At 44.2% G+C, this 12,675-nt stretch overlaps 1 protein-coding gene across 3 annotated transcripts; it reads right to left on the bottom strand.

The window, feature by feature from the left end:
- COQ3 (coenzyme Q3, methyltransferase) lies at positions 1–9,002 on the bottom strand. Of its 3 annotated transcripts, none has more exons than XM_074862134.1 (7): positions 8,901–9,002; positions 7,572–7,695; positions 7,048–7,200; positions 6,799–6,898; positions 4,962–5,204; positions 3,627–3,786; positions 1–2,179 (listed from the first exon to the last, which is right to left on the bottom strand). In XM_074862134.1, exons 1-7 carry the CDS (start codon positions 8,992–8,994, stop codon positions 1,983–1,985), a joined length of 1,071 nt encoding a protein of 356 aa, XP_074718235.1. In that variant the 5' UTR covers positions 8,995–9,002; the 3' UTR covers positions 1–1,982. The 3 variants fall into 3 exon arrangements, with proteins under 3 accessions (XP_074718235.1, XP_074718237.1, XP_074718236.1); XM_074862136.1 differs by lacking the exon at positions 8,901–9,002 and adding an exon at positions 8,038–8,882 and having other exon boundaries at positions 7,572–7,665; XM_074862135.1 differs by lacking the exon at positions 8,901–9,002 and adding an exon at positions 8,038–8,882.
- Positions 9,003–12,675: the final 3,673 nt, after the last annotated feature.

Here is a 12,675-nt window from a genome sequence, read left to right on the forward strand (position 1 = left end):
TTTCAGTTTTATCTACATTAGTTTTATTTCACTTGACAGGTCTCAAAACAAATAAGTGAAGGGGGGATTGTCCCCACCTTGTTTCTAGTAGGCTACCCCAGGAATCTGTCCAGGTCTCAGTGCTTTTCAGATACTGTTTCTTTCAATTCACTGTTGGCAAAATTTGAAGCAGTCATACAGTTGTAATAATTTAGATGGAAGTTGGTAACTTGGTTAGGGAAACTCACTCAAGCCGCATGGTTTAACATGACTAAATACACTGTTAGGAACAGAGACTGCTGGTTATCTGCTCTGGCTCCATGTTTCTCTCAGTGTCACTCGTCTCCTGAACACCATGCGCCATGCTGCATGCATGACCAATGGAGCAGACTCCCCTGCACAAGAAGAACATCAGACAGCATTAGTGAGACCATTACTGACACGCTGCATCCAATTTCCACTGTCATACTTCAGAAAGGATATTTACCACAAAATTTTATACCAACTCAGAACCTTATGATGTAAGGGTAACAGCTGTAGAGATAATCTCAGTCCATTTATCTAGGAGAAAATTAAGGGCTGACTTGACTCAAAACTACAGCCGAGAGGTCCTTAACCTAAAAAGTGAAGATGTCAAGACATCACTGCCTGGGATCTGAGGTTAGACCACTTCAACTGATGAATTTTTGGAACAATTTACTTACTGATGTAGTGGCTTCTCCATCACTAAACTTTTTACATGAAGATGAATCATCTTCTCAAAGCCAAGCTATAACCCAAAAAAATACTATAAAGCAGAACTTACCGTCATGGAAATGATCACACTAGATAATCCCTTTTTAGTCTTAATACCTATGAATTACTATTATTTCCATTATAAATTAACTATATTCTTCCAGGCATCATCCATCCATCATGAAACTTGGATCCCAAGGCAACATGAAGATACAGTAAAGCAGCAAGAATGCAAATGTGTAAACCAGTAATTTAGCCCACCAAACCTCTCCAGCAAGAGAAATGCACAAGCAACAAAGAAAAAATAAAAGTTTCATTTTCATCGCTGCACACACAGGCAGGCCACCCCTCTACCTGTATACAAGCTGAAAGAAAAAGGAGGAGAGAGAAGAGGTACATGGACACACACACAAGACATTTTAGAAAGTTCTATTTCCTTGTAAATCAACACTTTTCCTTACCCTGGCACTAGGACTTTAAGACTGCGTAGGTATGGCACTTAAGTTCTCAGACAGACTGCTAATATATCATTTTTCTAGCATAAAGCTCTGGTTACTTAGTAAAATTTTACCTGCAACTTTACATCCCTTTATTTGGGCAGAGGGTGAAAGTTGAAATCATAGGCACAGACACAAGTACCTTTATGGCGAAGAGGCTTCTGACAGCTGGGGCATGCTGGTCTAGGAGTACCTCTTCTTCCACTGCACAGTTAGCTCATGTCAGCTGTAGAAATAGCACCTGACAGAAAAGGTTTGCTGCTCTTTTTCTTTTTTTTATTCTCCTCTCAGGGAGGAGGCATAATATAGAAACAAGTGTTTGTGGTTCTTAAGTGTTTTGTATATTTGAGTAACTTAAATACCTAAGGCATTTTATTTCTCATATATTGTTACATTTTTTAACTCATTCTACATTTAAGCTATTATTCCATGGAGATCTGAGTTCTCCTGGTAGGACTGAGAATGCCACTGCATATAACAGCTTCCTCCAAGCTACTGACAGAAGAATTTGCATTTCCCTGTCCAGCAATTTGAAACTACCTTCTTATAAAAATACTTTCTCTTTAAAAGCTTTACTCATTTCAATTTTAAGATTCCTGAGATAATGGTCACTTGTTTTTTTCTGAGACTGCACTAAAATATTTGGCCAAAACCAGCATAAGCATTATTAATGCAAACAGCAAGCTTGTTGTTACAAAAGGTTTTATTATGTCCATCTGGGTAAAACCTTCTTTTCTGTTCCTGGTGGCAGTCCATCACCACACATCTCGGTCACACAGCAGTGCCAGCTGTGGCTGAGGGCTGTTCACTCTCCGACTCTGACAGGGCGTCTGTTGGGCTTGACTGTCCCCAAGCCCCAGATTTTACCGCGTGCATTGCATAGTTAACGCTCGTGCTTTCCATCCAGCTCCACGACCCTGAGAGGGGATTATACAACATCCCATTCACAGTCTTGACCGAAAAGCCATCTAGAAAAGAAAGAAGCCATAAAGCAACGGATGTTCTTAAATATCGTTAAGTCACTGCCACATCAAACCCTTTAGAACAGCAAGTCTGAAACACGCTGCCTCCTCCGAGCTGGGGAGCAGTGCTTCACAAGCTGGCCTTTGTCAGACGCCACCACAAGCAGTGGCAACAGGCACCACTGGTGACAGTGGGTCCTGCTGCTGGCAGCAGTAGCAATAGCTCTGTGCCAGGCCACGTAGCATGAGCACACTATATGGTGAGCCACTGCGAAGCGGTATGCGAGAAACCCCAACTTCACAACACCGCATCTGGGTGACTGGTAATGTTTTCTCTAGGTGGAGACATTCTTCAGATTGACATCACACACTTCGAAATGAAATTCTAAGTTATCTTTGGAAGGAATCTGCAGATTCCCCTTAGGAATGGAAAATATAAGAGGCAGAAGAATGCTATCAAGGACTCAGTGCAAGTAAAGAGTGATTTAGTACTCCCTGCTGAGCATCTCTCAGGTCCCTGCATGGCTCTGCCGTGTCCCAGCAGGATACATGAAGGAAGGCAGAAAACAAACACCCTATCAAAACAAATCACTCCACTGCACCTGCTTCTCCTTTTGAAGGGAGAACGGAAAGAACCACCAGCATGTGAACTAGTTATTAGTCATGTTCCTTACAGCATCACTGCAGTGTGCCAGGAAAAGACCTTGCCAAGAGAATAGCTCAACCCATAATCCAGCTTCTTTACAATGCACTAAAGCGAAGTGAAATATTCGGTGAGAGGGTTTTAAAACATTTGCAGGGAAGGAGGGCAATACGCAGAAATCTTCCCAGCTCAGTGCTGTCTATTTTAAAAGCAATCAAACCAGGGCAATTTAATTATTTCTTCAAATCAGAAACATACAGTTTCTTAACAAGTGACTAATGGATTTGCAGTATGTTTCATCTCCACATTTTTGAAGAAATTTTTTAGTAACACAATATGAATAAAGAACACAGATCAGCAACCAAAAATAAAAACACCTTCTCCCAAGGGGAAGATGACAAAGAATGCAGTGGCAGCAGTGCAGCTCTGGAGTGCCAATACAGTTATTTTCTCAAACCTGACCTAGAGCGTATGAACCACTTCAGAGCGTACATTCTGTCACCAGAACAGGAAGGAAAACCTTGGAATTTTTATTTAGACTATCAAACAGGGGGCAGCTGTAACAGTGATTTTGTCTGAGTAATCCCTGCATTCTTAGGACTCCACTTAGTTTATTTATTTTATGCAAAATCCAGTAAGCAGTCATATCTTTAAGCTAGAAATGATATGCATAATGTATGACTCATAACTCACACAGGAAAAGCTGTGTATTGTTGCTAGCACTCACCCCACCTAGTTTATCCCTTTGCCATTTCCACAGGGACCATTTGGATATCCCTCTGCATTCCCATCATATGGCCTGGAACTTACTTGATTCCAGGAGGCGCTCCAGTTCTTCAGGGGGAACAAACTTCTCCCACTCATGTGTTCCTTCTGGTACAATGCCCATTATTTTTTCTGCAACCACAATTCCCAGGATATAGGACAACTGTGTTTTATTGATTGTAGTAATGAATAAGGAACCTTCAGGCTAATTAAAAGATTAAAATGTTCAATTAGAAGAATATTTAAATTTTTTTTAATTGTAAATTTAATCACGTTAAACCACATAATTTGTCTATCTGCAAGTCTACATGCTGCAAGAGTAAGAACTAATTTCATCCCAGGATAGGTATTTACAAGTATACCATTTAAATACAATAAAGAATATAATGTTCTAACAGTATGACTCAGTAGTCCTCAAAGAGTCAACATAATCAAAGTCTTGGGTGGTCTGAAAGCCATTTTCTTGTCCCAAAAACATCTAACAAAGTCACTTATAACGTAACATTGCACAGGAAATGGATAAATAAAAGGTATTAAGGCATATACAGTATCTATTGTAAAAAGAAACGCTTTTTCAAATTAAAACCCAAGTAAAATGTGCAATACTGCCTAATTTTTGAGACTGCTGAATGTCATGCTTGTTTTAATGATTATGAGGTCAAAAAACAAAGCCAGAAATGAATTCTAAGTACTTACGAGGCTGTTTCGTAGAAATAAAGGATAATTTCTATGTCCCCAGCAGACTGAAAATTAGTTAAGCATTCCATTCAAGTAATCTATACTCCTTCTAATGACCAGAAAGATAAATCAAGGGATTAAAGGAAAGCTGCTGCTTGTGTACTGGGCCTACCATCCTTCTTTACAAATTGAACAGCATCAAGAGGAATAAAACAACACCCGATTATCTCCAAGCAGAACTATGACCCTTTAAAAGCAATCCAGGAGCACATCTAATGTGATGCTAGAGCTGGAATAGAATCTTGTGAGTCAGAAACATTATTACAGTCAGTTTCGATGCAGTCTGAGCCACAGCTGTCCATCAAGAGCAGCACTGCCATGTTTTCTCTCACCTGGGTGAAATCACATACAACTAGATTTCTTAAGGTCTTGATGCAAAGCAACACTGCAATGCTAGGTAATGCCATTAACACTTTTCTAAGGCAGGGCTGGGGAAACAAATTTCCTCTAACTTTAGTTACTGAAGTTGGGAAGCTGTACTTGCATCATGGAGTAGAATGGAAGGCACCTCGAGAGCACGGTTCAGGCTTCGAGGGGGAGAAATGAATGCAGATGTAGGTGTTTTCACATTCCTTCTAATGAAAGCCTTAATAGTAAAAGAGAATAAATAATTTCCAATAATGAAAGCAAAAACTCACTTACCTTTAACACCCGAGAGCAACACTTGATAAACATTTCAAGGTCAGCCACATGCTCCACTACTTCAGAAGCTACAATTACATCAAAGGTTTCCATAGACTCTTCCACAATCTCCTCCAGTGAACTGGACTTGTACTGTATTCTCTTGGCCAGGACCGGATCAAATGACTTGTGCTGATCTGCTGTTCTAATGTTGTCCTCCAGAGGATCAATTCCAGTAACTGAAGCTCCCAGTCTACCTAAAGGCTAATAATACAGAGTATAATTTATTCTCTGCATGAAAACAATTTACTTAAAGGTGTCTGCAACTTTGCAATGTACATACACGATACAGAAAACATCTATCAGAGAACAAGACAAGCAACAGTAAATTATAAGCTCTGATCCAGAAGTTTTATTTTAAATGTTTATTAAAGCAAGAAAACCCTTAGATTTGGGGAAGGTGGTGTTAATTTTCTTATAAAATTATATTCTGGAATATACACATTTAAATTGTCTTTTAGAACAAATTGTTCTGAATCCATTCCGTTATACCAAATAAAGATTTCCTCCACTATTACCCTCTGATAAAGAAAAAACAAAGGGGGAAAAAATCAACACAGTACTTAAAGGGGGGAACACAATGCCGTATTTAATTACTGTCATTACTTTCTTCAACATCCACCTGTAATGGTAAATCCTCATATCTTTTTAATGGTTACTTAATATATGATTATCTCTAGGACATTCTCACTGCTGAGAACTAAACACTAATGTTTACTAGGATAGCATCAGGCTTGGCTGTCACTCAAGTTTCTCCAGTGTCTCCTTACTCATAGGTTAACACCTCAGCCATCACCCCTTCTGAAACTGAAACAGGTTGCAGAATATGACCACGTGTATGTTATTCCAACCTGAAATTCACCGGTTGTTCAGCCTGAGAAGGTGATGCAGCACACCAGTTTTGCCAGCCTTGTCAGGGAGCAGGTTCTCACAAGACTACAAGATTTCGAACAGAATAAAAGAATAAAAAAAAACAAAACGGGGAGAGATTCAGGTCCCTTTGTAACACCTTTCAGATGCTGATGAAGCTCCCAGCCAGCCAGATCTGTAATCCTAAATTTGCAAACCATCCCTAGTCTACTGATAGGATATAGCACTGTTCAGAGCCTGTGGGGCCAAAGGGTTCCACCACAAATAGTTCCTTCTCAATCCCAAATTTGTGCAGACTCTCAGGAAGCATCAGCCCCAAACCAGGAGAATCTCTCCTGATAGGGGGGAGGTGTGTCTCAGGTGTTTGACATTATTCCATGCTTTTCCCATGAGATCAAAGTAAAGCAAGAATCCCCACCCCCAATATAAAAAACTGAAGATAAGCAATTCAAAGAAATTAATGTGTAAGAACAAGCTTATAATAGAAAATACCTCTGGTAATGAGGATTGTCATGACTAAAGTTTTCTTGCCTAGGCTTGTAAATTAAAAAGAGGAAAAAAACCCAGAAAAAAAAAAAAAAGTTGTCATACTGTGACTGCCCAGAGGAATACTCAAAGACTTTTACATCATTCTTCCGCTCTCTTTTTCTTTACAGTGTTTGAAATCTTATTTTTCTGATGAACCTCAGAATTTTAGAATTTCTCATTACCAACTCCCTCCTTTTCTGCAAACCACCACCACTATGCTAACCAAATATTCTATAGGGTTTGTAGAATGCACTGCACTCCAAAACATTCAGTAACTAATATATCGTAGAAGAGAAAAGCTCCTCCTTGGAGGATTAGAAATTAAGCACTGTAATAGTAAAACAATTCAAATACTTTGTACGCTTTTTAACAAGAGAAACCAGAGCACACCGTTTCTTACCTCACTTAGCAGTCCACCACCACAGCCAACGTCGAGAATCTTTACTCCAGAAAGTGGATTTCCCAGATGATAATTACTACTCATGTTCAACAGAGTATCTCTGAAAGAAAAGGGATGTGATTAAGGGCAAACACACAAGGTGGTTTAGTACATGCAATACAGTTACCTTAAGTACTGGTAATTTTTTCTTCTTTTATAATGTTTTCTGAAATAGTACATATTAAAAAAAATCTGTCTTTAAAACCATACCTAATAAATGGCACTCTAATATCATTCATAGAATGAAGGGCTGAATATTCTCCTTCTTCATCCCACCACTTATGTGCAAGGAGCTGGAATTTCTTCATTTCCTTTGAATCCACTGATGAGTGTGAAGTGCTGAAAAGCCTCTTCACTGTGAACCTAAATAATGAAAGCTGAATGTAATGAAGCTAATACTGATATTTCATGTCAGCTGAAATATGGGAAAAACAAATTCTGCATCAGAAAATGAAAAAAAAAGATAAAACCAATGATCCTTTAAAGACTCTAGTTATACTTAATTAATAACAGTTTTTATACACTGTATGTGTAATATATCTTCCAAAACAGATGGCTGCATACCTGTAATTTTTAAGGTAGTAATTAATAAAATAAAAATAGGCCACATCAAACATTTAAACATTTGTGAGATTTAAAAATGACTTCATGTGACACTGTCATAAAGTAAAATTAAATTGTTACAGGAAATTATAGTCCCTGACATGCAGGATTACTTTAGACACAATACTTACACGCTGCTTTTTATTTCAGTCTTAGAGACAGGCAGAGTACTACCGGATTTCAGCTGTATTTGCCAGTTGTAGTTCTGAAGCGTACCTCTCAGGCCTGTCTGAAAAGACAGATCAGCATGGTCATCTGCATAAATAAAAGAAATGCAACCAAATGGAAAACATCAGCTTTATGAGAGCTCACAGGCAAAAACCTAGTTTAACAATGCTGCTCTAGAACAACAATACTAACCATGCAAATCTTTACACATTTGCTCACTAAAGTACTTAGGGAATGCATGGGGATTAAATAAAAGAGCATATGTAGTTCACCACCCCAGTACTTTTCAAATTATGAATTATGTATGATGACACTTTTCAGAGCCTGAACGAAAAGGAACTTTTCACGTCGCTGAAACATTTCAGTTAGCGAGAATTTCACCAAAATGTTTACTCTGACCACAAGTTGTGCATACACATGGACACTTACAGTTATCAGCACTGGGCTCCGATTCCTGTTTCATTACATATTGGAATAAGAAATATACAGCTGCACACTCCATTTGTATTGTATGAATTGGTAAGGAAACGTAAGAAAACCTCACGGACAGTGCAGAGTCGGGCCAAGCCACTCGTCTCGAAAACCACTCTCCAGGGCTGCTTTGCCAACGCCCGGCTGGGCTCTCCCAGCGTGATGCGCACCCACTCCGCTCCAGCAGCGCCCGGCCACCCGCAGCGCCCACACCCCGCAGCGCCCACTGCGCCCACGGGGACGGCCCCGGAAAGTGGTTTTAGGCCGCAGCGAGCCACGGAGAGCTCTACGCGTACCCCTGGGCTGAAGGGCTGTAGAGGAGGTGGCAGGGGGACAACGGCTCCCCTGGGAGAGCTCCGTTAGCTGCCTGCAGCGCCCACCGGGACCTGCCGCCAAGGCCCGACGGGCTGGCGTGAGGCCGGCATGGCCTCACCCGCACGACTGCGACCACGCACCGGGTGAGGACGGCCAGTGCGCGCCGCCGCACACGCTCAGGGCCGCGCCGCTGCCCAGCAGGCCCCGGTGGCCAGGCCGCTCCCGCCGAGGCTGCCGGGCACCCGCCGGGCCGGGGGCGGTGGGGGGCAGGCCGCGGCCGGGACGCCGAGCCCAGGCCGGCCGGGTGAGCGAGGGAACGCCGCCGCCAGAAGCAACCGCCAGGTCGCAGCCAGTGGGGGGTTTGCTGGGGCCGTGCTGGGAGGGAGCCGGTAAGGCGACACCCCGTTAGGCCACTGCCGCCGCGGGGGGCGACGCGGGCCGGCCAGGCCCCGCCGCCCGCGGGCACCGCGCCGGGGCCCTCCCGCCCGCGCCCTCCGCCTGCTCACCGCCCGCAGCCCCCGGCAGCGCGCCCGCCGCCCGCCGGCGCCCGAGGGCGCGGGTGAGGGCTCGGGCCGCCGCCCCGCCGCCGCCGCCCCACATCGCCGCGGCCGCCGCGCTCGCCCCGCCCCGCTCCCAGCGCCGGGCGTGCGGCGGCGGGACGGTGCCGGCTGCCGCTCGGGGCGGGCGCCGGGAAGGTTGGTTCCGCCCGGCACTGGGGCCCGGCCCGGCTCTCAGCCCTCGCCAGCGGCTTCGCCGCCCCCACTGCTCCCCTCCCACCACCGTACAGCTCCGGGCCTCCCCCAGGCAACGGCTGCCGCTGCGTTAGACGTTGTGAGGCTTCCGCTGCTGGGACGAGGCGCTGCCACCCGCAGGGCCTCTCCTCCCCGGCAACGCCGCCGTTTAGAGTATTCTATACGATGTATTTATAGATATTTATAACATTTATTATTAAAGTTAGTGACTTTTATAAAATGTAAGGGAAACAGAACAAAACGCTGGGCAGCCCATTGCAAGCACTTATTCATAGAATCACAGAAAGGTTTGGGTTGGAAGGGTCCTTAAAGACCACCTAGTTCCAGCCCCCCTGCCGTGGGCAGGGACACCTTCCACTAGACCAGGTTGCTCAAAGTCCCATCCAACCTGGCCTTGAACGCTTCCAGAGAGGGGGCAGCCACCACTTCTCTGGGCAACCTGTTCCAGTGTCTCACTATCCTCACTGCAAAGGATTTCTTACTTATACCTAATCTAGGGCTACCCTCTTTCAGTTTAAAACCATTACCCTCATTCTATCCCTACACTCCCTGATAAAGAGTCCCTTCCCATCTTTCCTGTAGGCCCCCTTTATGCACTGGAAGGCCGCTATAAGGTCTCCCCGGAGCCTTCTCTTGTCCAGGCTGGACAACCCCAACTCTCTCAGCCTGTCCTCATCATCTTTGTGGCCTCCTCTGGACCTGCTCAAGCAGGTCCATGTCCTTCTTATGTTGGGGGCCCCAGAGCTGGACACAGGACTCCAGGTGGGGTCTCACAAGAGGGAATTAGAGGGAGAGAATTGCCTCCCTCAACCTAGTGGTCACGCTTCTCTTGATGCAGCCCAGGATACAGACAGTTGGCTTTCTGGGCTGCAGGTGGACATTGCTGGCTCATAGTTTTCCATTCACTAGTACCCCCAAGTCCTTCTCCGCAGGGCTGCTCTCAGTCCACTCATTGCCCAGCCTGTATTTGTGCATGAGATTGCCTCCACCCATATGCAGGACCTTGCACTTGGCCTTGTTGAATTTCATAATGTTTGCACAGGCCCATCTCTCAAGCCTGTCAAGGTCCCTCTGGATGGCACCCCTTCCCTCCAGTGTGTCCAGCGTGTTGTATTCAAGCTTATTTAAAAAAAAAAAAAATATTCCAGCTTAAGAGGTGGTTCAACAAGCACGAAAAAACACTTTACCTTTCCCTTCACAACAGTAAAGCACTGTGATGTCCTGATGCACTTTGCATTGTAACACTACTGATACAGCAGGGTTGGTGCCCCTTCTGCCTGCAAGACCCGGCCTGTACAAATGCCAATCCCTATTGTCCCAGGGGTGCTTCATGGCACACGTCGCCATGGCTTCACCCGGAAGCTCTGCTGGAAATTAACACAGTGATTTTATTTAAATTTATGCCCTTTTACTCCTGCACGTGGACCTGATCCTTGTGTGTCTTGGAACAAGAAAACACACCTTTAGCAGAGGCTTGTTCGGATGACACTGTGATTAGCTATCAGCTTTCAGTCTCTTTTATTACCAAGTAACACACTGGACTTGCTGGAGCAGGCCCAAATCACAAGACTCCTCACTTCTGGGAGAGGGGAGGCATGGGAGAGAAGTGATACCCAACAGCCTGCATTGCACATCTGTGGCATGAGAGCTCTTGGGCCCCTGACACGACCAGGCCTGAGACAAACTCCTGAGCGCTTCCTCTTGGGAACCATCCAGGCTGGTTTGCTGCTGCCTGTTGCAGAGGCTGCCGTGTCATGGTTCACAGGCCAAGTCTGGGCTGTGGCCCAAGAGGGGCAAGGCCGCCTTCCCCGCTCCCTCGCCCTGGCACTGCTGCCCAGGGCCCTGGACTGAGGCTCAGCTGAGGGTTTGAACCTACACGCCGCTGTGAACAGCTCTGGCGGTTCAGAGCTGACAGACACAGGAGCTCTTCTTCCCCTCCTCCTCCCCCTTGGCAGGCTTTGGCATTTTCAGATCCCTGTGGTGAGCTAGTTTAACATGCTTAAATAGTAAAGAACTAAGCCAATTTCTTAAAAGAATAATTTTCTGATGCTTTATTGAGCTGCAGGTCTCATGAGAAAGTCCCATGAACACCAAAGCTGGCAGGAAGGGAAGGGTGTGGAGCAAGGCAGGGGTACCGGCAGCATTCCCGGGCTTTCCGAGCAGAGGATCCCAGTGGCCAGGTCCCCCTGCCTGGCCGTAGGCATGCTGGCACCCACAGGCAGGAGGCACAGCCTGCACAAAGCCAGGGGCAGGAGCACCGTCCAGGCAGGAGGAGGTTTGGAGTAGTATAGCCAGTCATGGTTTGACTCGTTCTTCCCTCTATCTAATGCCAGTCTGTTTTTATTAACCGACCTCTCTCTGTGCTACAACCCTCAGTGCTTGAAACCTGCCCATTTACAGGTCTGTAAATACAATGTAATTCATCTAATAGTTAAAAGTTTGCTTTTTTTTTTTTAAGGCTAAATAAGGACTACTGAAAGGTCTCAAGCTTGTCTCAGCAGCAATTAAATATATGGCAAACCTGCTTGGTATCTATGTGCACTGCTTCCCTCTCACCTACTTTCCATCCAGCAAAGGTCCCGGTGCAGTGGACTTACAAGTCGTAAATAACACCTCAGAGCTTCTGAAAAAACAGAGCTCAAAGAAATCCTTTATGCTAAGACACATGGTCTCCTTAAGACACAAAACTAAGCCTTCCTTCAAAGTGTGCTTCTGCATATTACGTATGCAAATTATTTTATTACTTATGCAAATTAATTCATTATTTTTCATGTATTTAGCAAAGCAAATGCAAATTCTGGAGAGAGCAAGCCATTCCTTATGTTGCCATTGCTTTTATATTTGTGATTTTAAAAAATTTACTAAAAAGCCATTAAATACATGCACAATGGCAAGTATTTTACTGAACAGGGTAAGCTGGTTTTAAACTAGAGGTAGCTATTCAATTTTTCTATTATTAAACAGAGACTTTAAGATAATGGCTGTTAAAAGCAGCAGCCTAGACTCTAACCTCTCCCACAAGACAGGGCCTCAAAAACACAAATAACAAGACATTTTTTTTCCAAACCAGTTATTATGCCATATTTCAAGAAGTGTGTAGTTGCTCGTTCTTTAAAGTTAGAGTATTTTACCCGACTACACTTTTTTGGCCTATCCACGGCCCCAGCCAGTTCTTGTTCTTAAATGATCTAACAGGGCCTTGGGGTACATATTCACATTGGTTTTGTTGTATTCCTCTTCAAAACAATTTGCATGGAAACCATTTTTCACTTGATTCCACACCATTCCTTATTTATTAAAAACATTTTTCAAGGGAACTGCCTCCAAATGTCATGTTGCTGCATGACATTCAAAACTGTATGTCTTGCTCTCCTGCACTGCACTATTTTTGCAGTGTTTATTTTAAAATGTAAAAGAGTAGAGCAACAACCCAATTTAGCCTTTTCCAAAATTATGCATTCCCATTTTTGTATATATTTGCATATGTTTTCCTTTAAGATCACTTCAGTTGTATGGAATTAAAGACTGG

The sequence above is a fragment of the Strix uralensis genome, chromosome 3 (assembly GCF_047716275.1).
Source record: "Strix uralensis isolate ZFMK-TIS-50842 chromosome 3, bStrUra1, whole genome shotgun sequence".
NCBI classification, from domain to species: domain Eukaryota; kingdom Metazoa; phylum Chordata; class Aves; order Strigiformes; family Strigidae; genus Strix; species Strix uralensis.